At 37.9% G+C, this 22,995-nt stretch overlaps 1 protein-coding gene across 1 annotated transcript in view; it reads right to left on the bottom strand.

Moving 5' to 3' along the window:
- The window catches only part of alk (ALK receptor tyrosine kinase), a 380,098-nt gene that overhangs the window by 38,611 nt on the left and 318,492 nt on the right, over positions 1 to 22,995 (bottom strand). Inside the window, exons 10-11 of the mRNA XM_087779244.1 lie at positions 20,995 to 21,089; positions 4,485 to 4,604 (exon numbers count right to left, since the gene is read on the bottom strand). Coding sequence (XP_087635370.1) covers positions 4,485 to 4,604; positions 20,995 to 21,089 — 215 coding nt within the window. The remainder of the gene's footprint in view (positions 1 to 4,484; positions 4,605 to 20,994; positions 21,090 to 22,995) is intronic.

The following is a 22,995-nucleotide window of genomic DNA, read 5'->3' as shown; positions in this document are numbered from 1 at the left end:
CAATTAATTACCAAAAAAAAAAAAAGGTTGTTTTTGCAGAGCGTGCATGTTGTTGGTCTCGGAGACTAATATTTTCCCTCTGAAAAACTCCAAGCAACAACCAGTAAGTTGCTGATTGCTGAGGGGCTTCGGGTAAACAATGAGGCGCATGTTCGCGTCTCGCCTTTGCAGCTAATTAGCGGGCACTTAGCGGCCAAAACTCCTCTCATCAAGACGCCTCCGGGGACGAACATCTGCTGTCAGTTACTTTCAAGACCCAATCAGATCGCTTCAAACGCTCCCGTCTTTCATTTGATGCCAGCGCGTCTCGTCTCGTCGACGCAAAGAAGAGGAAGAACCTTGATGTGAAACTGTGCCGGTGTTTCAAAGTGGCTGCTACTTCCAGCTGAACTTTTGAAGATAAGCTCTGGATATCTGGATATTTTGTGTCATCTTTAGCGAAGCCCGGAAAACGAAAATAGAGCCCAGACATTCCTTTTTTTCCTGGAAAACCTGCGACAGATGAGACTTTGATCTTGAAGTTTGAATTCCTTTTTCCCGGTGGGAAAAATAATCACAGTGAACAGAGAGGAAACTCATCGAGGGCAGCTTCTTGACAAGACTCCCACGTGGAGCAGATGATGACTCGGCAACAGTGAGTGGAGGATCAGAGGAGAGCAGGTGAAGGTCGAGGAACGAAGGGAAAAAAATGAAGAGGATCGGGAGTGGAAAATTGGGATCAAGTGGCAGTACTCACGTTGGCCAGCTAGGGGCGAAAAATTCACACTTGAATTTTGAGGTCCAAAAAAAAAGTAGTAGAAAAGTTGCTTCTTTTGCTTTTTGAGGTTTTCACCATGTTTGGAAAAGTAAAATATCAATTAAAATATGTTTGTCAATACATATCCCTTTTTAATAACACCAACAAAGGGTCCACTGATATTTTTGTGGTTCTGCTGCCCTCTCTTCTCACAAAAAGACGACCACAGTTTCTGATACCTTTTAGCCTGAAGTCGAATTCCACTACGATGAGGATCTACTCTGCCCACGCATGACAGCTTAAGGTCGTGAAATATTCTTAAAGACTTTAAGATCTGGTTGTTGTTGCAAAGAAAGTAAGAATCGTTTGCCAAGATTTTTGTGTGGTGGCAACATGGAATCATATATATATAATTCGAATAATTTGACATTATAAAATATTTAAATTGTTATTGTAAATATAAAATGTTTAATTATTTTAAAATAATCCTAACCAAATTGTCATAATTTTGTTATTAAAATGACTCCCTAACTTTGTGTTTTTCACAATAAAAATATATATGAGATATTCATTTATGTCTGTCCGGAACGGTTCCTTTATAATCTTTTCCCCTTTTTTTAACGCATGTTTTTTGTTACAAAATAAACACAATTGGAATGATTTGCTTTTTATGTTAGATAAATAGTGGTTAAATTAAGCAATGATAAATAGAAAGTGTCACAATGATTTTCTTTATCAAGTGTAGAGGACAGTTTAATGCACTTGCTTAGCCGCTAACAGTGTTAGCTGTCAGAATTTACTACCATGTGACACTGTGTATCTTTGTATAAACTGAAGATTAGAATGTCAATTGTGTAAATCCACAATGAGATAACAACATATTATTTATTATATTAAAATGAAGTTGAAACCTTTTTATGGCACTATTGTTCATCAAATGGGGTCAATCTTGTAATGGGTGGTAAAGATGAATAATTATGTCTTAAAAATGTCTTGGCCTGGATTATATTTTTTTTATGACCCATTTACACCAGAACATTATGCACTAAGGTCACTATATTTATGTAACGAGTGCGCACATTTTTGCTATGTTAAAGGGAGGAAGAAACTGGTAGAAGGTTGTGGATGCTGAAACGTTCTTCATGTATTTAGAGAAAATGGAGCACATGTTCCATCATGGGAACAAAGATCAGTTGAGCTGATGACTCATAGGTGGAATAATGAAGCGTGTCAAAGAAAGCGGCCGGTCTTGTTGGAAGGGTCAGCTGAGCTGGGACCCCCAGGATGCCAGCGCCTCCGCAGATGTCAAAGCTCCAGGAAAGGGCGGTGCGACGGACCAATAACAACTCTGATGACTGTCGTCTTTGAAACTGCAAGCTCGACTCCTTTTTCCCCTCCGAGTTAATATCTATGATAATCACCAGGACGAGAGCGCTGCGATTTCAAAGTCTAATTCCTCTCCGGGGAGACTTAAGCAACCTTCATTGTGACCACACTCTCATCTGTGTAATGCACAATAGAGCAGCCGCCCTCGCCGGGGTCCGGCTGCTGCACTTCCCACCAGAAAATGGTCTTAACATTCTAATGGCTTTGAAATGTTTCCTAGATTTTCTTTGTACATGGAGAATCAATCGTCGCCGACTGACCCGCACGCCCCAGGCTCCGCTGGCATCTTACATTATTGAATCATGTCTGGCGGTCGAGCGCCGTCGTCTGATCCTGTCCTCGTCACACCTGCACTGCTGACTCCAGCGTGACCACAAACTCAACATGATTCATCAACGATAAGAGCTGACATGAACCAGGAAAACAACTTAAGCGTTCCTAGAAAGACAACTGAGGTTGACTCAATTACACTAAATAAAATCAATGTATTATTGTATAAAAAGTTTAACGAATAAATTAAAACCAATCTCATATAATCAAGCATTAAGCATAATACATTATTATGTTTCATCCATCCATCTTCTACCACAAAATCAAGGTGCAGCCCCTAGACCAAGGTCCAGACTTCCTTTTTCCAGAAACATCTTACAAATCTTCTTGGAGAACCCCTCGATGTTCCCATGTAAAGCAAGAGATAGTCTTAACAGCGTGACCTGGTTCCAGCACCAGAGTCTCCACCTAGTCTTGCCCAACATGAGTCTCCCCTGAATGACTGAGATGGTATTCTTGAACTTGTTCTTTGGTCACAAAGTTGATGAGTGTAGAGTCAGACTGTAGAGAGCAGATATATATATATATTTGACCAGAAGTTTTAAAGAACAAAAACAAAATATCTGTAAAGATCGAAACAAGAATGAATTAAAGGAGAGAAGTAGGGGTGTGTGTTGGCAAGAATCTGGCAGTATCACCACATAGGGACAAGGCTACCATATATTGTGATACTGTAGAAACAAGGATATAATTGTTGTATCGTTTGGGTAATTTACTATGGTGTTGCAGAATTTACAAACTACGAAGTTGTGGCTGCTTTCATTGGTTTTAAAACTGAAATATGTCTGTGAAAGCAGCTGAAGTCGACTGTATCCTCTCGTCCTTAGTCATTAATCGGGTCTCATAGGATTTAAATGTTCCTTTAGCTGCAGAGGATGTAAAGACAGTTGGAAATTCAATTGTAATACAAGATTGAAAAGAAATGTTGATTATTTTCATGTTAATTGTAAATAAAAAAACAAACAATATAAGGCTGTTCAGTACTGATGGACTGATGAAGCTTCATGAAGTAGTGTCATTTAGTTAATGTTCTTTAGAGGTCAGTAGGTGGCGCCATGTGTGCAAAATGATGTGATGTGTCTTTAGAACAGTTGTTCAAAACAAAGGAAAATAGTGCAGAGATCATCCGCCATCTATTGGCCTCTAAAATAATGACACTGCTTCATGAAGCTTCTTCAGACCATCACTACTGTTCAGCATTGATAAGGTATCCTGTAATTACTTTTAATAACCTTTATACAATATAATACATTTGGTCTTGAGGGCCATGTGTAGGTTGTATGTTGAGTCATCACCCACAAAACCCCCCTAACCTGAGAGTTGCCTCAGTCGGAGTTGAACCCTCAACCTTTCATCTGCAAGGCTGCAGAACTACCCGCACTACTTGTTGTGTAGAAGCTGTTTGTCGAACCGGCCGACTCTATTGTGTGTGTCGTGGAGTGTGTAACGTCTAAAGTCAACCAGCCATGAGTGACTGAGCCGGGAAAGTATTTGAAAGCTGTAAAATAAATATCACAATCCTGTCAGAGAGAGAAAATAAAACACAGACGGATGTAACCACAGCTCCGGATAACGTTCCTACTGCAACGTCGCTCGCACGCATCGAACATTTATAAAGGAAATAAGGCTGACAACACATTTATTTGGCAGGGAAACACTTCAAACTTCACATGAAAGTCAGCGGGCCAAGAAAGGATGTTTGATTCCGGAGCAAGTCAAACGTACCACTTCAAACATTGTGGCTGAAGCCGCTGTGTTCATCTTTACCCTTTAGAAGCGAGAGAGGGAGAAAGTGCGAGGTGGGAAATGTCAAGTCTGTGTAACCGGCTCCATTGACATTCTCCGGAGACAAATTGGAGGATTTTATACTTCAAAACTGCCCGTCCTGCTCCATTTAGTGCTAAAGCAGGTCCCTGCGGTATTCACCGGCATGCCATGGTGCTGTCCACCAGCAGGGGGCAGACTTCTATTGCATGTGTGGTGATAGTAGAGCGAGAGAAACAAAGCAACAATTAAGTGTCTCAACGCTCACCGAAGTCCGGAGTGGGGTCGACGATCCGAGGGATGACGATTGATGATGGCGATGTGGCGATGGGTGGCCTGCGTGGCGGCCTGGTGGCGGCGCCGGCCACCGGCGGGAACTCCCCGTTAGCTGCAGGGAAATAAATCACATTTTATTTTCTCTTCTACTTTCAGAAAGAATGAAACGTGGCCGCATTATGGAAGCGAGCACGGAATAAAATATGATAACCATTATCGGGGGTCCTTCTTTCATTTGAGCTGTAATAGCTGCACACAACGTGGGCGGAATGAAACTCGTGTTTGTCTGAGGTTTGTAATCTTCAAAAACATCCAGCTACACTTCTCCCTCTGTAAAATATTGTTTCCTGCTCCATCATGAATTACACCAAACTACCAACTCGATGTTCTTAGTGTTATTTTTGGGTTGTTGTGTTGCAGTGTTTTCGAAAAACACATTTTGTTCCTATCTCGTTGAAACTGATTTTCACAGTGATGGGTTGATGAAGCTTCTTGGAGCGGTGGCTTTATTTTCAGAGCCCACTAGATGGCGCTGTCTGCTATATAAATGGTTGGCTTGAAGAAAGTCTAATTTAAAATCTATATCAGAAATTGCCTTTGAAGTTAAAATTGTCGACATTTGTTAAGTTGTATCATTTTTTAGTTCTCGTTTTGATTTGAAAATAATGTTAAAATCTGTGTATTTTCAAATTTATTTTCCATAATGTTTTTTTAAAATTTTATTTATTTGAGTTCGAATGCATTTAAAAAAAAAATAGATACACTTTCAAGCAATTTAAAGAAAGATTTACATACTAACAGAACAAAACATCGGTTCCCTGCTTTAAGGTGGAGTTTAAAAGTAACTTTCAAACTTCCACACTTCTGCATCATTTCTTGTTATCCAGAATCTCTAACTTTACTCACAAATCTCCACGTTCTATGTGTTTTTAGTTTGCACATGATTGTTTGGCTTCAACAACTATGGGGGTGTTTATCTTAATTCCAAATTTGAACCACAACTTGGTTTAAGAGTCAAAAAATGCTATAAACTAAAAAGAACTGGCTGTTTAGTTACTACTGACTTTGAATTCTATCTTCTTTTTATATGTATTCTTGACATTTGATTTATCTTTTATTTCAAAGTTTCACTTGTTTCATACCAGGCCGTTGGCATTTCTGACGATGCTAGCAAAATTATCTAATTTAAAGCCCTTGTGGCCCACATTGAATAGGTTGCTGTGCCCTTTTAGGCCCACAGGCCTTGTGTTAAACAGAGGTAAACTAAACTAATAAATCACTGAATCATCTCTTTACTGATGGCGCCATATACTGACACCTGAATTCCACCTTAACCCCGTCTTCTTTCCACCTTTTCTCTTGTTCATTCCTGATTTTTCTTTTATCTTTTAATAAGTTAAACTGCGGAATTTTTCATGAGTTCAATCGAGACAACTCTTTGTCGACACCTTTGATGTTTCAAGAGCAAATACTTGCTGAAAGAATGCGACAAGGACTGCCGTTGCTGTTCTGTTGACGGCACATACTTGACAAAAACCAACGAGACGATGATAAGCGGCTGCAGGTGCCGTTAAAAACCTGAGTGGAGCAGAAATCCAAGAACCCGTCTCCTAATTGTGATCAGGCCAGACCCGCTGCCAAGATTGAAGCATTTATCTGCTCCGAGGAGACAAATCATTTCCACCGTCTTGCTGCCACCCAGAGGGTTTACCAGGAGACACTTTTCATCTTAATCTCCGGAATCATTTCGGAGGCGAAGACACAATCTAATCCTCGCTCCGTGGTTATCTCGGCATCTTAATGAAAACACAACTCGCAGCTTGTGTAATGGCTGAAGTGCTGCACTGTATAGTGGAACATTATTGAAATAAAAGGGAGAAAAATGAGTTTCCTTATGTCCTCTGATGACATCATCTCAACTATAAGACTGTTCGGACATCATCTTGATTATTCTTCTTCAAATTCTAACTGACCCCAAGAAGCAACAGAGAGATTTTTGACAAAATTTGACATTAAACTGAGCCTTATTCCCCTGCACATGAGTCAAGAGTAAAATACACATCTAAGCACAATAACTATTCAACATTTGGTGTGATGAAAAAACAACAATAAAAAAAAAGTTATTTTTGAAGTATAACTTGTACTACAAACGAGCTGGGTTCACTGAGTAGGAGTGCCAAAAAGACTGTCGTAAAACATCTGTGGAGTATTTATTGACTTAGAAAGTGAGTCTGAAAGTACCGGTAATTACATTTTTTAATGTTATGTTTTGTTCAGATGTTTGAGTCAAAACCATCATAAAGCTTTAGTTCATACAAAATATGAATTATAAAAGTCCAGGAGGGAAAGTTTGCAGCTATAAATGTGTAAAAACATTTAAATTCATCACCTCAATTGGATTAATCATGTCTGTTAAGACTTACAAGGTCATAAAAAAAGAAAAACTCACTATTATTACTCACAGTTTTGTTGAAAAGTTGCAAATTCAAAAAATAAATCGTTGTAAAAAAGGACAAAATCACTTTTTTTAAGAGAACATCCATAAAATAAAATGTATAAATCAGTTAATAGAGGTTTAAAATGATGACACAGCAGTTCCAAGACTTTAAATTAAATTATATCTACAAGATTTGCATTACTTTCTACTACTTTGGGGTCACCTTTGGCCGCTATTGCTCTGATTTATACCCGTCCTCATCCAGTCTGTTGTTCTGCGGCGGCCCCCGGGCGGGCCTGTCGAGGCGCCCAGTCTTTCCATTTCGCAGTGATGGATTTCAAGGTGCTCTGTGAGAAAGTTCTGAAATCTTTTAATATCCATACACTGATTTATACTTCTTCTCCACAACTTGGTTCGTGGTCGTGACGTTTGTCCGGTATTTAAGCCAGTCCTCCAAAAAACTGCTTCCCTTAAGCAGCCCTGACTAAAATTAAATTGCTTTCTGATTCGAGAAATCACTTGTTTAAACACCCATTTTCTTCCCTGTCTACCCCCCTCTCAGTGAACTAGTAGTGGGGTATGATTGTTGCTTTGGGTGCGAGAGTTCACGGGTTAAAGCCCTGAAGTGTTTTTTTTCTATGTGCGCTAACAGTATTCTTAAAAAAAAGTCAAGAAATACTTTGCATATCTTGGTAAACTACTGTTATACAATATATTAAGAACTGTTTTGCTGTCCATTTTTGTTATTTAACATCACACAAGTTTTCCTTTGGTATATGTTTTTGTATGGGCATATATTTTATGTAATTACAATTTTCAGCCTTTGAGTCTATATTTGTTAAGTTGTATTGTTTTTCCTTTCCTTCTGTTCATCTCTTGTTTTAAAATATAATGTTGAACTAGGTTTTTGGACATTTCTTTTTCCTTTATTTATTGTATTATTTTTATTTCCGATTTCTTTTTGCATGCATTTTTATGTAATAAGGAACAAACTTTCAACATATTTAAGGATATTTCTTCATATTTGCACCACAAAGAGCCGACGTAATGACACCACAAAACCATGGTTCTCTACGTTCAGGTTAATCTCAAAAGTTACCTTCAAACTTCACCACTTTGCATCATTTCTTGAAATCCAGAATCTCTCATTTGAGCCAAAACCCGACTCATTAACAGGATTTGTGGCTTTTTTTTTTTTTTTTTGGAAGGCTGTTTAAATCAGAGCTTCACACCTCTGAAACTTTCTCCGACTAATCTCGCAATTACAGCTTCAAAGCTTAAAAAACACCCACAAACCTCACTCCTGCCAGCCAGAGAATCAATTTCTCATTTCATAACTCAAACAAGAATCTTCATCTACTTGGTTAAAAAAGAGCCTTGTGTGATGCATGATAGCTGCAACAGAGCGTTATCTGTGGCGGAGAAAGGCCATTATGCGGGTTATCCGTGCACAGCTTCTCCTACAAAATGGCTAACAAGGCGCTCCGGCATTGTTATTCCGAGCATGTGGAGGCTTTCCACGGCGGAGCTATCTCACAAAGACAGCCGCGGCGAGCGCTGTTTGTATGCTGGCGAAAGAAAGACTCAGCAAGTTCAGCCCAAAAGAAGCGCGGACCAGAGGGCAGGATGGAATTCTGGCGCCGCTGTCACTGTTCATTAGTGGGGCAGCGTAATCTACCTGAAGTCCAACAAAAACCCTTCAACGGGGGAGCTGCCGCGGCCACGGGCCGAAGGATATCTCAGGGCTGCAGCGGCTGAAGGAAGTAGCCGCACAGCAGACATTTCATAATCACAGTCCTCGTGGAGCGTTGCTATTTAAAGGCACGCATATGTGATAAGCTGCATTAACACCACCTGGGAGGGAGAGCAGTCGTAGAAAACGCTCCTAATTACGGCGATTCATCATCACCGCTAAGACACACATAACTGAAGAACCTCTGCTTCTTACAGATGCTCCAGTTAAAAACTGTTTGTCGGGTTCAAGAAGCAAAAACACAAGAAAAAAATGACACAGGAAGTAAGTTCACCTTATGAGTATCAGTACGATTTGATTAAATCACGAGGAAGCGATTTAAGGGAAAAATGGATGAGCTTCAGAAATAATTCAGTCACCGCCCTGCGAGCTGAGTGACAGACAGTCTGTCGTCTATTCCAGGTTGCTTCTGTCTTGATGTGTGAGTTACATAAGCAGAACTTGTTATATGGCATGACAAAAAAGGGATGAGGAACATGTGGAGGAGTTCTAACACAAAATAAGGAAGGACAGATGTTTGGACATGTGGTGAGGAGAGACACAACTGTTGGAGGGGAAGAAGACCAGGATGATGATGGAACCATAATATAAGTCAAAATGTTTCTCCGTCATTTATTTTCCAGAGTGTCAAAGAAAATGTGTGTGAAAGCTTTCTTTAGCTAGTACGGGCCTGGACTGTGGAGCTTACTAATATGGGACCTACAAAGTGTATAGCTTAAAGTTAGGAGTAGTGACGGTCTGATGAAGCGTCATGAAGCAGTGTCATGTTGTTAACGGGTCAGTAGGTGGCGCCATCAGTTTGAAATAGGTCATTAGAACAGTTAGAAACAAAGGAAAATAGAAGTGATGGTCTGATGAAGCAGTGTCATTATTTTCAGAGCCCACTAGATGGCAGACGATTTTTCTTGTTCTAAGAAACATCACATCATTTCTATACGAATGGCGCCACCTACCGACCTCTAAACAACATGACACTGCTTCATGAAGCTTCATCATCCCATTTAACAATGATTAAAAGCGGTGTGTAAAGGCAAGAATCTGGCGATACGATACTTATCACCATACGGGGGCAAAGGTACGATAGATTGTGATACTGTAGTAGCAAAGATATATTTGTAGCATTGTCCAAGTACTTGAGTCTGGTTCTGCAGTATTTACAGACCACATGACATTTGATAGAGTCCTAACTGCTTCATTTTTTTTTAAACCAAAATAAGTCCAAACATCATTTTTTTAAAAGCTGTCGGAGTCGACTGTATCCTCTCATGCTCAGTCAGTGCAGGATTTTTAGGACTGCAGGCTGTAATAATCTAGAGAAAGTGTAATATATGTATATGTTGTCTATTTACATATAATTTGTAAATAAAAAACAGTAATTGCAACACAAAAATGAACAAACACCGTGAATATTTGCATAAATAAAATAAAAGTTGTTTTTTTTAAATTTAAAGACCCACTTTTTTGAACTGTATTAAATAATTATGGTTAAAAAACAAATATGACACCCTCTTTCCTTTTTAACCCAGATTGGCTAATTTTATTGGTTAAAAATCTGCAAAAATGAACCGTAGATATAGTAATAAAGAGTTTGTGTTTTTCTCTTAATTGTAGTTGCTTTTGTCAAAAGCTTAAAAAAGTGGTCTTATTTGAAACTAAAGCTCTTTAAGACATTCAATACAACATAAATGATTTTGTTCTTCTACATGAATTCATTCGTTCGACTGTAACAGTTTAAGGAAGGCGATGAGCATTTTGACGGCCAGAGTTTGACCCGTCACAAAAGCAAGTCACAACATGGTATCGTAGCAACTGCCTGAAACAAAATTGTCTTTTATAATTAACGTGAAAGCTTGAGCGCGCTAGCCAGGGTTCCGGCGAGTGCTGCCATGCAGCGAGCAGTAATAAACACTTCATTTGAATTCTGATCAGAAGGTGAAAGGTTTTACTAGCAGGCATTAAAAATGTTCCGATTGCGTTGGCATCGCAACGACGTTGCGGCCATACATCAACTGTGCGACGGCTACTCAATAAACGCTTCATTTCCATCTCCAAGCGGCCATTTCTTTTGTTAATAGTATTTGCAAATCAAAGGGTCAGCGCGAAAGAAAGTCCCTTAATGACCTGCAGCCGTTAGTGAAAGTTACAGGCCGCATGAATCATAATGGAGAGATGTTTTATGGATTTTACTTTTAACATCCCCTTTAACTGGGCTACAGCTATTGTCTAAATGTCTTAATGACCACATTCATAAATTAAAATGGATATTTCCAATAAAAATAGAATTGAATATTGGCTTTTACGATCCGTTTAAGCTTGAAAATATCGTCCAAATTGCTGATTGCACGTTTTTCTTTTTGCTCTCTTCTTCGCTGCAGTCAAATGATCTCTCATCTCAGACCCACTGATGCTTTGAGTTTTGTTTACGAGCATCTGCTCACGAGTGCAAGAATGTGACACTGTTGTTAATTATTTTTAAATCTCATTCTGTAACAGGCATACTTACTGGAATTCTAAAAGAAAAGAACATATTCGATCAAGTCTCCTCTCTTTGAAGCATGTGGCGGCGAATGAAGACGGATATGAAAGCAACCAAACGGACACAATCCCTACAGACAGCCACTCCTGGGCAAGCTGAAGCTCACTTCTTCTGTGGCACAGACACCTGAATGGTGCTACTAGAGGCACTATGTACTAGTGCTACTAGGTCAGGTCTCCACCGTTTGAAGAGTCGATGAAAAAGAATGGCCCCAGGTGGTATCCTTGGAACATCTGTTTGAGGCCTGCGAGGATCAGCTACCAAATGTATTCGCCAACATCTTCAACTTCTCGCTGCTTCAATCTCAATCCGTTATCTCCACCTGTTTTGTTAGATTAAAAATGATTATACACTATACGTATACGCCATACTTAAATTAATGCTAAAAGATTATCAAAATATAAAGTATAAATTACTAGCTTCATCAAAGAGATTAAACGTTTTTTTATATACACATTCACAATCAACATTTCACTCAGACTGATTTACACCGTTTTCAAGGCAAGCTTGGAACAGACGTAGAGTCATGACAACGGTTATTTAAACGTTTTTGTCTGCCCTTTTCACGCCTTGGGTCGTGGATCAAAAGAACAAAGCAGGGACACATCTGTGAGGGGGGGGGGGGGGCTAGGAGACAGGAACTCCCACCGAAGAACATTTGAATGATTAGAAAAGGAAACAAAGTAGTGCAAAGAGCGCGTCCGATCGATCGTAAAAGCTGTATTTTGTTTGACTTGAAGCGGCGAATAAACGACCCGTTACACTCTGCATTGACCTTTTCTCTCCATAAAGTAAGTATTAAGACCCGGAAGTGACGTCGTGTTTGAGCGACGGAAACGGACTCCAGTTTTAACCGTTTTAGTTTTACCAAAAACAACACAGTGACACCGTCTAGTTGTTCTAACACTGACACTAACCAAATGCATTGATAGACTTATCCTTCGCCACAGCAAAAACAAGACAAAATAATTGATTCTACATTTCAGAAGATACAAAAACGTGTAGCACTTCTTTCTCTTCATCAGCAGAGCAGATGTGGAGAGCTTCGAGTTTTTGACTATTGCAACAGTTTTTTTTCATGTCTTGACAAGAAGGAGCTGTCTCGCCTGCAGTTGATATAGAACTTTGGAACATGAATTCTGACCCTCTAGTAGAAGAACTCACATTTCTCCGATCCTTAAAACTCTTCACTGGCTGCCAGTTTCTTTCAGAATCAACTTTAAAATTCTGGTTCTTACTTTCAGATCTATTCATGGTCAGGCTCCTCCTTACATCATTGATCTGATCCAGCCTTACACCCCTGCTCGGGCTTTGAGGTCTGTGGATCAGAATCTACTGATGGTTCCTCGCACACGGTTCAGGACCAGAGGAGAGAAATCCTTCCAGACTGTTGCTCCTAAGCTTTGGAACGATCTTCCTCTCCCTCTGTGTTTGATGGATCTACTGACTCCTTCAAGAAACATCTTAAGACACTTTTATTCGTGCAGGCTTTTCCTTGATTCTCTGAGACTCTTGTGTTCGTCTCTGTGTTGTCTTGACCGTTTAAGTATATATTTTATTGAGTATTCTTTGATTGTTTAACTGCTTTGTGACCCTGGTCTTGAAAAGCTCTCTATAAATACTAATTACTTACTTACTTACTTAAAGACAACCCTTCATACCGAATGTATTATTTTGTACTGTTGGCTGCCAGAGGTGTAGACCAGCTAAGCTGAATTTCATGGTACAGTATTGTTCTCGGGACTAAGGCTTTTCTCAGTATACAGTAAACCAAATTGATGGTAGAGTATTCTTTTTATTTCCTGGTTGGTTGATTTTGTTGGTTTTCTTTAGGTCTACATCTTCTTCCGTTTATACAAGGTCAGTTCATGTGTGCAGCAGTTGGAGCAAAGAGGTCCATACTTTAATCTCCCCAGAACATCTTCTGGTAGAACATTGAGGGGTTTCCAGGTCAAGCAGTGATATAGGGCCTTCAATGTGTTCTGGGTCTGTCCCCGGCCTGTCCCCTCACCTTATCACTAAAGGAGAGTCATTTAGGAGCTTGTATCTACAATCTTTTTCTTTGGAGTTAAAAAGTTGGTAATCATTGTTGAAAACTGGAACATAGAATAGAGCTTGTTAAAAAAGAAATATCTGTTCCACTCACATGATTTTTTATGTCACCCTCTACCTACTCTAGTCATGTAGGTACTTGTAAGAAGATTAAAAAAAAAATCCACTCCTTCTACTCTCCGGGACTCACTCAGAGGTCACTCCCGAGCGGATTTATGACTCGTGGGTTGATTTACAGTTCGTATTTCTCGCTGTCGTAAACGACTGTTTGTTACGTTGCAATCCTACAAATGGAGTCTTAATGTACTTAGCCTCCCCCATTACCGTCAGATCTCCGCTCAGACTGCACGCATCTATATGCCTCGAGCAACTTCCTGAAGTTCCTTGATGTCACCAGGAGGGAGGAGCTTCTCGGCGAGCGTGACACGCCGGGACAATGATCAAGGTGATGGAAGAACGATGAGCGGGCCGAACCGTCCGTCCCGCTAATATAACGACGCCGCCGAAGATGGAGTGATGAAAGTGACAGGCGAGACGACATCTGAAGGGCAACAGATGTATCACCAAAATATACATCATCACAATGAGTGATGAGGAGCCAAAGCGTGCGTCGGCTGATGATCCGGGCCCTTAATGCGTCGGCAGTATGTTTTCCCGCCTAAACATATTACACGGCCATGTGATTATACGGCGAGATCCATCATGCTAATCACTCTGGTTGATCACTCGGGGAAGAGGGGGGACACCTTTCGCTGAGTGCCGTACTTTTCCATCAGCTGCCGTGATCGATAAAGTGTGGCTCTGTCAAACGTGTCGGTGTAATGGATACCTGGCCCAGATTAAGAACTTGCCATCTGGAGAGTGAGCACGGCCGGGGATAGATGATCCTGCAGCGCTGCGACACGAGACATAAACCACAAATTGGTGCGCAAATATCTGCAGGGAAATGTCACCCCTCTAAATAAAGAGTCCCCCGACCTGACGTTCATTTCCGCTTTTGTGATGAGTGTGCGCTTCTGTCGTCGCTGAGCGATCTGATGATTTGGTGGGTTAATTAATAAATCAACGCAGGTGCTTCAGTCGGGAAATGATCATTTTTATCGCGGCAGGACTTGCTCGATCGCTAGTGCCCCCATGTGGATTGCGAGAATTATTTTAGGTCTTTAAAAATTCATAGTAATGTTAAAGTGCGGGTAAAGTGTTAGCTATAATTTTTAATAATTAACATTTTGCAAGAAATTATTCCACTCAGGTGATATCTATGTTTTAATTTAAAGCGTTGATGACTTTCTGGCTGTATTATCATTATTATATTAGTCTGAGGAAAACCAAAGAAAATTGTAAAACGGCTCATAGCTGTGTAGCAGCTGACCTTTACAACATTACAGGGCAGCTAATGTTAAAACCCAACTCTCCTGACTCGCTCACACATTTCAAATGTTGAAGTCTTCCTCTTCAGTAGTTCCTCATCATGACCATGTTTTGAAGTTTTTACTTTATAAAGTCCTCACAGTCCGAAATCTCGGCGAAGGAGAGGTTACGAGAGCGAACTTCATTGTGACATAATAATGGTCTTTTCTTTTTTACAACGAGTCCCTTTTAGGTGGAGACTTTCGGGATTCATGACGCGCGATGACAAACCTTAATGCTTGACCAATCACAGAAGACTAGGCGTGGTTAAGGTGAACAATATTCCATCTCCAGAACAAAACTGTTTTCAGTGGGCGGGGCTTAAATACATTCTCTAATATGAATATTTCAATGTCTTCACCTTGACTTCACACTGCTGGCACTGACGTCTGTTTGATGTAGTCATGAATATAAACATCAACATTAAGAAGATGTCAAAAGACTGTGGGATTTTTTAAAAAAAGACCATCAAACCCTCAAAAGAGGAAGAAGCAGGAGGAGAACTGTATGAAACATGTTATTCTTCCGCTGGATAAAATGAGGATTTGAACATCAGACGATACTTTAATGAGGCCTTAGATGCATTGAAGGTGTTAATAATCTCCTTCACTTCAGTGTGAAGTTCACACTGAACGTCATCTCTAGTGAATAACTTTCACAGTATTGGAAGTCAAAGACAAAGTAAGTACTACGTGTCCTTTAAAATAATTTGTTGCATATCTCATATAATCTGTTTTTATGTTGTTGTCTTTTGTGTTGACAGATTCAGCCGATGCCTTTATTTAGGTCTGTTTTCATAATTAAACTTATGAGGTTTATTGAAACCTTCTCTGTTCACCATACTACGTTTAAGTTAGCTTTTATACATATCTCAGTGTGTTTGACCTTTATTTTAGTGGGGAAGATGTTTATTTTGTCTATTTATTTTTTGCTATATTTGTTGACAGCTATATTTTAATTTACCCCAATGAGACAAATATCTGACTCTGAGTTCTTTATTTTAATTCATTTTAATATTTACTGAATCTTCATATTTCAAATTCAGTTTGTTGGATGTGTAAATAACAATTTGAAGGAGAGCTAGGTAATTTTTTGCTTATGTTTTAAATTCTACAAGACATTTATTACCAAGCATGTCAATCATTTTTTATCATCAAAGATGTATACAATAGTCAATACATGTAAATCCTATCAGTGGGTTATAAAAATAGTGAGAGTCGGAGTACTGTGAGTCAGACATCTATAAAGGGTTCACAGAAGTACAGCAAATCTCACCGATCCTTATCACGCTCTCTGTTTCAAAACCGTTCAGATTCAAGCTTATTTCTCTGTGCTTTTACTTGTATTTACTAGGAAAGTCAATGAGATTCCCCTAGAAACGTCCCTCATGGGTATTACACATAACAATGCCCATTTTTCATTTAAGACAGAGGAGGCGGCTGGAAAAAACCATTCATCAAAATGTGAATATTTTGTATATTTCCATAAAAACTATACATCTTCCTTTTCTTCTTCTTTTTTTTTACTGATACTATATCGAAAATCAACAACAATGTTATATTAATTTTGGTCTTTCAAATTACATTTTATTGTTTTTGGAATTATTGCTTTACAATAAATAACAGTTCAATGAAGTGTGTTTAAAATAAACTAACAATTAATTGTTGATTTATGCGTTGTAATTACATTTCCGGCTGTTAGATCGCAGCATCAACGCTAATGCAACAATTAAATCCTGTGTGATCCCAGTGACAACTGAGGACAAGAGGATACAGTAGAGCATTTTTTAAAGTTAATGTTTGGACATATTTTGGTTTTAAAAGAAACAAAAAGCAGTTAGAACTTCATCAAGAGTCATGTAGTCTGTAAATTCTATAACACCAGTAAAATACTCATGCAATACTACAAATATATCCTTGCTACTAAACTATCGCAATAGGTTATATCATTGTTCTTGTATTGTGATAAATATTGTTTAGCCAGATTCTTGCTAACACACATTTTAGGCGGTCAGAAATAATTAAGTAAAATGTTAACAAGGGGAGTTAACATATTAATAATATTTGTTAATCATTTCTGACTGCTTAAAATTAAGATTCTGTTATTAAACCACTGTAATTTCATTAAGCAAAATGCCACTTTAATAATTTCCAAACCAATACCAACCAACTGAAGCTAAAGTTTAATTATAGGTCACACTCGTCCGCCATTTAAACAAACACTTACAAAGGTCAACTGCCAGCTTTCCTGATCGCAACCATCTTTGATGATAAATCAACTATTTATATATTTTTAAAAGGGGTGCACATCAATTCAGAATTTCAGTGCTCATGATCCCCGACCGTCTTTTGTCATGTTTGAATTCAGGCCCACGTTCAAGTGCCTCTACAGCGATCGCTTTATATGTAAATTGACATGCACTGATTTTCCGTTCCGGAGCGCAAATAAGGCTTTGTTTGGTTGTTTATATTTATCACTGATTTCAATGGAACGATGCATCGAGTGGCTCGAGAGCCGGACGTGGGTTAAGGGGTCAAAGATGGAGGACAAAAAATGAAAGACAGCGTGCTTTCAATCTGGTTGGTTTAATGACCGAGGAGTCAGCCTGGTGAGTCGCACAGGTCTTTGCAATTCTACTTCTGATGTCATCTCTGTTGTTAATGGATGTTTTTAGCCTGAGTGGTGTAGCTAGCCTGACAGCACATCATACTTAGTGGCACGTCTAGAACGATAAACAGAACTCTAATTCGCTTCTTTACAGTACTAATGAAGCGGTGTTGGCAGGGGGCGCTCTCAGTTTAAAAAAAAAGGAGGGACTTATTAAAAGGGTTGGAAGTCAGTATAAAAATGAAAAAAAACGTCCTAGAATAGTTTCTTTTGATTTTTTTTTGTAGTGATGGTCCGATGAAGCTTCATGAAACAGTGTCATGTTGTTTAGCGGTCAGTAGGTGGCGCCATCAGTTTAAAAATTATGTGATGTTTTATTAGAACAGTTGTTCAACACAAAGGAAAATAGTGCAGAGACCGCCATCTAGTGGGCTCTGAAAATAATGACACTGCTTCATGAAGCTTTATCAGACCATCACAATACATTGTCCAGCAAAAGTTTTTCGTCAATAGCAAGTTATGATATAGTTATTATTGTTGTCCAAAAAATACTGGACCTGATTGAACCAGAGAGGAGCAGCTGTCATTTATTGTGTTTAAGAGAGAAATATTTGTATCTTTTCACGCATGAAATGTGAGAATTAATGGTTTATTGTTTACAACCTACTTGACGTAGAATAGTTTTTAATAACTAACAATTTATCTACTCATTGTTATCATTATTACGTTAACTCATGCCAGGCCACTGAGGCCTGGGGGCCACTTTCTACCCTTTAACAGTGTTTATGTGGCCCTCGAAATCAAAACTCAGACAATATATGCAGAAACTCACTTTTATCTCTTAATATGACTATTGGCTTTTGTTTTATAACTTTTTTCTTAGGCTTTTGTTCCTCCGAATTTGTATTTATTTTTCGTCTAAATTTTAGCTTTCATTATATTTGTTTTTGTAAATTATGTTCTTTTTCATTTCAAATTATATTTGGGCTTTTGCTCCCTTACATTTAGCTTGACAACAGTCACCGTATAAAATGTGGCCCCTGAGGAATTGTACTGCTAAGTGTTACTTTATGTTAAATATAGTTTTCTGAGCTGTTCTGATCTAAAGCCAGTTTTGTCCATCCATCTTTTATGATTTATATTAAGGGTTAATAATAGTTTATAATAATATAACAAGAGAAATGCATTGACTCATCATTAAATTAGTTATTTATGTTATTATTATTTAATTCAAATACAGTAAAAGTCCTAAAACACTTTCTTTCCTTTAAATAATAAAATAAAAAATGAAACATTCAAATAACACAACATTGAAACGCTCAAATCTAGAAAATTGTGTTTTATTCACCAAAAGCAGACCAGACCAGTAATTTAAAGTAATTGTGCTTATTTTTGTTACAATTGCACCTACTTTCTTAGTTTAATAATATCATTTTTTTTCTCTGTGGCCCTCACAACACAATAAAAGGGCCCTTTCGGAAATGTAACCCGTGATCTAGAAGGCTCTGAATATGATACATCTTTACCAGCCATTATTACTTAACAATTCTCAAATTAGACTTGTATTTTTGTAGTTATTTGTCAAACAATAAGCGGACAAATACTTTTGATATCTCTAAGGATGAAGTAGGGTAAAAATACTTCAAAGTAAAATGTTCTACAGACTTGTTTTTGACCATTTTCTTGAGGACCATCAGTGACGGCAAGTGAGTTGACTGACAAGTTCAAGTGCCGTCATGTTCGCTGTGCTCCAGACGAGCATGGCAACAAGCATTACCGAGCGTCACAAGAAGGATTATTCGCTCTTCTGAAGTCTGAACCTGCGTTAAGGACTCCAGAGACATGTGTTAGAACGGCCAGCAGGTGCCGGGATGACATTTTGAGAGAGGATCCTGGAGCAGATGTGGCTGAGACAGAGTATCCTTCATCGCTGTCGCTGAAAACTTTGTCTTGACATGGATCTCTATGACCTGTGGTCTCAATATACGCGCCTGGAACAGCTTCATTATTAAACAGGTCTCATTGTCAGACGCATTACTATTCCTGTCACAGCTGCAGACCGAGTGAAGCGCTGAACTCTTAACCTTTGATTCCCCCGACGCGCGCCTTCTTTGTCATCTTCCACCCATTTTTACACCGACAAAGCGTCTCAATTATAACACCAGAAAATAAAATATCCAGGAAGGTGGTGTACGCCGTGACCTTTAGACGCCCGTCAAGCGAAATCAACATTCGGGCGCATATCAATCAGCGGCGGAGATTATTCTGGATTTGAACCGTTGTGACATTTCACGACTCATCAAAGCGCAGTGGTGATAAAAGGAGAGAACGATAGGATCTTTTAAACCACAACATACGAAGGATGTTTCATTATTCATCTCAGAAAGACTTTAGAAACTCAAAACCTGTGCAACCTTATGCTTTCATACGTGATTTGAAAGTTTTTATTTCTACTTATCTTTACTATTTCTCCTCTTACCTGGTCCACCATCTTCATGTACTTAAATAAAGGACTTTTTTCTTTTAATCAAATAATAATACTTATAATATTTATTTAAGAAGAAAACTCTTGTTATTCTTTTATACAATATTTACACTTTTATTTTATTATACATATTTAGATTTTAGTTTAATTTTATGACATTTTCATGTGCATTATCTTGTGTAATAATTATTGTTTTACTGTTTTCTAGAAACGAGTCAGTTATTATTATTATTATTATTAAATATAAATAAACAGAACAAACTGTTAAACGTCATATACAGTTTTTCTCTATGATACATATTTAGCTTTCAGTTAATTTTTTACATTTTCATGCACAATATCTCAAGTTATTAATATTGTTCTTGGTTTTGCTGTTGGCAAGATAAGAGTCAGTTATGTATTTGTTAGAAATAATATCTTTCGAAATTGAATTAAACAAATATTCAACATTTTAATTTTCATTATGAATAAACTGAACAAACTGTATATACTGTAAGTTCAAAGGCATATCAAGTTATTTTCATTTCAAATAACTAAATCATGAATAAAATATTGAAATAAAAAGAAAAAGTTTTAAACAATAAAAAATCTATAGAATGTTGTTTTATTCATCAACAAGTTAAACTATTTAAAAACCAACCTTTTTTTTAAAGTTACAAATAGATCTTTAAATGATCTGGTTTGAGAATGTGCTCAAGCCAGAGGGTCAACTTGATCATTCAAGAGGCCAAAAAAAAAAAAAAAAAAAATCTAAATTACAATGATTTCGGGCCAATTTTATTAAAATCTTTTAGCATCCATAGGGGGTTTGAAATCTTTCTGATTCATTCTTGACCTTGACCTGTAATCTCTGTTTGAGAGTGAAACTGATCTTAGTGTATTTCTTATTAAAGTTCTTTTTATTTTATAGCTCTTGCAATAAATGTAGATAGATTTGTGATGACAAATCACAATGTTACACAACATTTTAATTGTGTCTCATCATTGTGTCTTAAAGTGAAAAAGTTGTTGTTTGTGGTGTGAATTTGCAAGAGATTAGTGCACACACTCGACACATTAGCAAGCAGGCAAAAAAAAGTAAATATTTTCCTGGGTTTAAGTATAAACATCTTCTCTCACAGTGCAACAGCACCTGAGGGAGCCTCACTGACCCGGAGCGACCGGGACGATGAAAATAGACCGAGCAGCTGGCGAGCAGCAAAACTGTAAGAAAATGACTCACAGGCTAAGAAGCAATTCATGCTGAAGGAAACGTTGTCCAGGGAGATGGCTGAGCCGGGCCCCGGTCCATCTTCAGTACTGAACTGCAGCCAGAACCTGCAGAGAGTGAGAGGAGGTCTTCAGACAGAGGCTCTCAGGAGAAACACGGGTCACACTCCAACTTGTACCTGGGAAGAGGATTTGCTCGAACTCTGGCCCGAGGGCCACAAGAGTTCTGAGTTCATGCAGCTTTCACGAGTCCGGATGTTTCTGTTTGACCGTTTGTCTGTTCTACCAATGTTATTTTGCAACCTTTGTTTTCACCTCTGAAATATGTTCCACCAAAAAAATTAAATAATGTATAGTATTATATATTTATTATATATTGAATCCTGACGAATAAGATTAACAGTTTCACATTGCAGAACATTTACTGTCTCAAAAAATGCTGATGTACCCAGTGTTGCTCTGGAATTTTCAAAACTATAAAAAAATTGTTTAAATGTATTTTATTATTTTTATTTGAAGAGTTGAATTACAACACAGTCACATCAATGTTGGTATATTTTATTTTTGCCTTCAGATCAAAATTTAATTTAAAATATTTGAATTGAAAAATATTTAAAATAAAAATATATATTAAATGTAAAATATTTGAATGAAAAATGCAAAGGTCATGAAATATAGTTTTTAACATTGCATGGACTTAAAGCGGTAATAGCGTAATTTTGTGCCAATTTGCATCTGATTCTGGAAAAAGGTATGCATGTTGGAGGACTGGCTACTTTTAAAAGGCTGTATGTTGCTTTATATTTGAGCTATAAAGCTACCTTAGTTAGAAAACCTTCCCTTGAATGAGACGAAAAAAAAAACATTTATATGTTATTGTAGCGCTAATAATAGGTAGTTGGTGCACAACCATTTTTGGGGCCTTTTTGGTCTTTGCTGAAAAATAAAATCAGGCTTAATCCAGATAGAGGGGATCATGTCGGTCTTTTTTAGCCCGAGAAGATATCTGTAGGACCTAGCATCTGTGAGATGGTAGCCACTAAAGTACACTTTATAGATATAGATAAATAAACTAATACATGAATATATTCACTTCTTAACCAGCATAAAGAACTTAAGAAAAACATTAAATTGCTCAGAGTAAGGCAGTTTTTATTCAGGCTTTGAGGGCCTATTTTCGTGTTCAAATTTATGATCATGCAGTTGACGGTATCAGTACGCTATGATTCTTTTCACATCCGGTACCACATGTAAAAAGATATCTAGTTTTAATTTTAATGACCATAATTTAGTAACTACATTATCTGGACCTGAAATTGAACGACCAAAAGATACACATATAGTGGATACCTATGAATTGATGCCTTTGATACACATTATCTAAGTAGTATTACACGTTTTTAATAGTACATTAGACTAGTGTATCCACCAAATGGTTGGCTTTCTATCTGCAATACTTGTATATGTATAGGCCAATCTTATTTTTTACTCATCTTTCGTTAGACCGAACATGTTGGCATTTATCCTAACCCTTATTATCTCAGGGTCAAGGTGACCCAGAGGCCCACAAACAAATGTGTTTAAGGTATACCTTGCTTTATCTCTGGGTCGAGGTCAACGACAGCCACCAGTGCATATGTATTTCTGGAACCCATAGTGGTCGTTCACCTTGACCCAGAGACGACACAAGGGATACCATAAACCCATTTGTTTGGGGGCCTTTGGGTCACCTTGACCCAGAGACGAAGCAAGGGCTTAAGTGTCAATATTCAAATGTAGCAACACATTTGCTTAAATCTCTTTAATTAAAAAATATTTGTAGAAGTTTTTATTGTAATATAATATTTTTATTTTAGATAATAAAAGTAAAATGAATAAAAATAACCATTATAATAAAAATAACGTATAAAAAAAGGGTATTGAATATGTTTTTGTTTTTCTTTGAAACAATGTCTCACTGTCACAAATACTGCCTTTTTATCTTTCAATTTTAGTAAATATTTCCTATTTATGT

Source organism: Callionymus lyra, chromosome 18 (genome assembly GCF_982586985.1).
Source record: "Callionymus lyra chromosome 18, fCalLyr1.hap1.1, whole genome shotgun sequence".
Lineage (NCBI taxonomy): Eukaryota > Metazoa > Chordata > Actinopteri > Syngnathiformes > Callionymidae > Callionymus > Callionymus lyra.
Note: the sequence above shows the minus strand (reverse complement) of the source record. Positions and strands in the feature narration are given on the sequence as shown.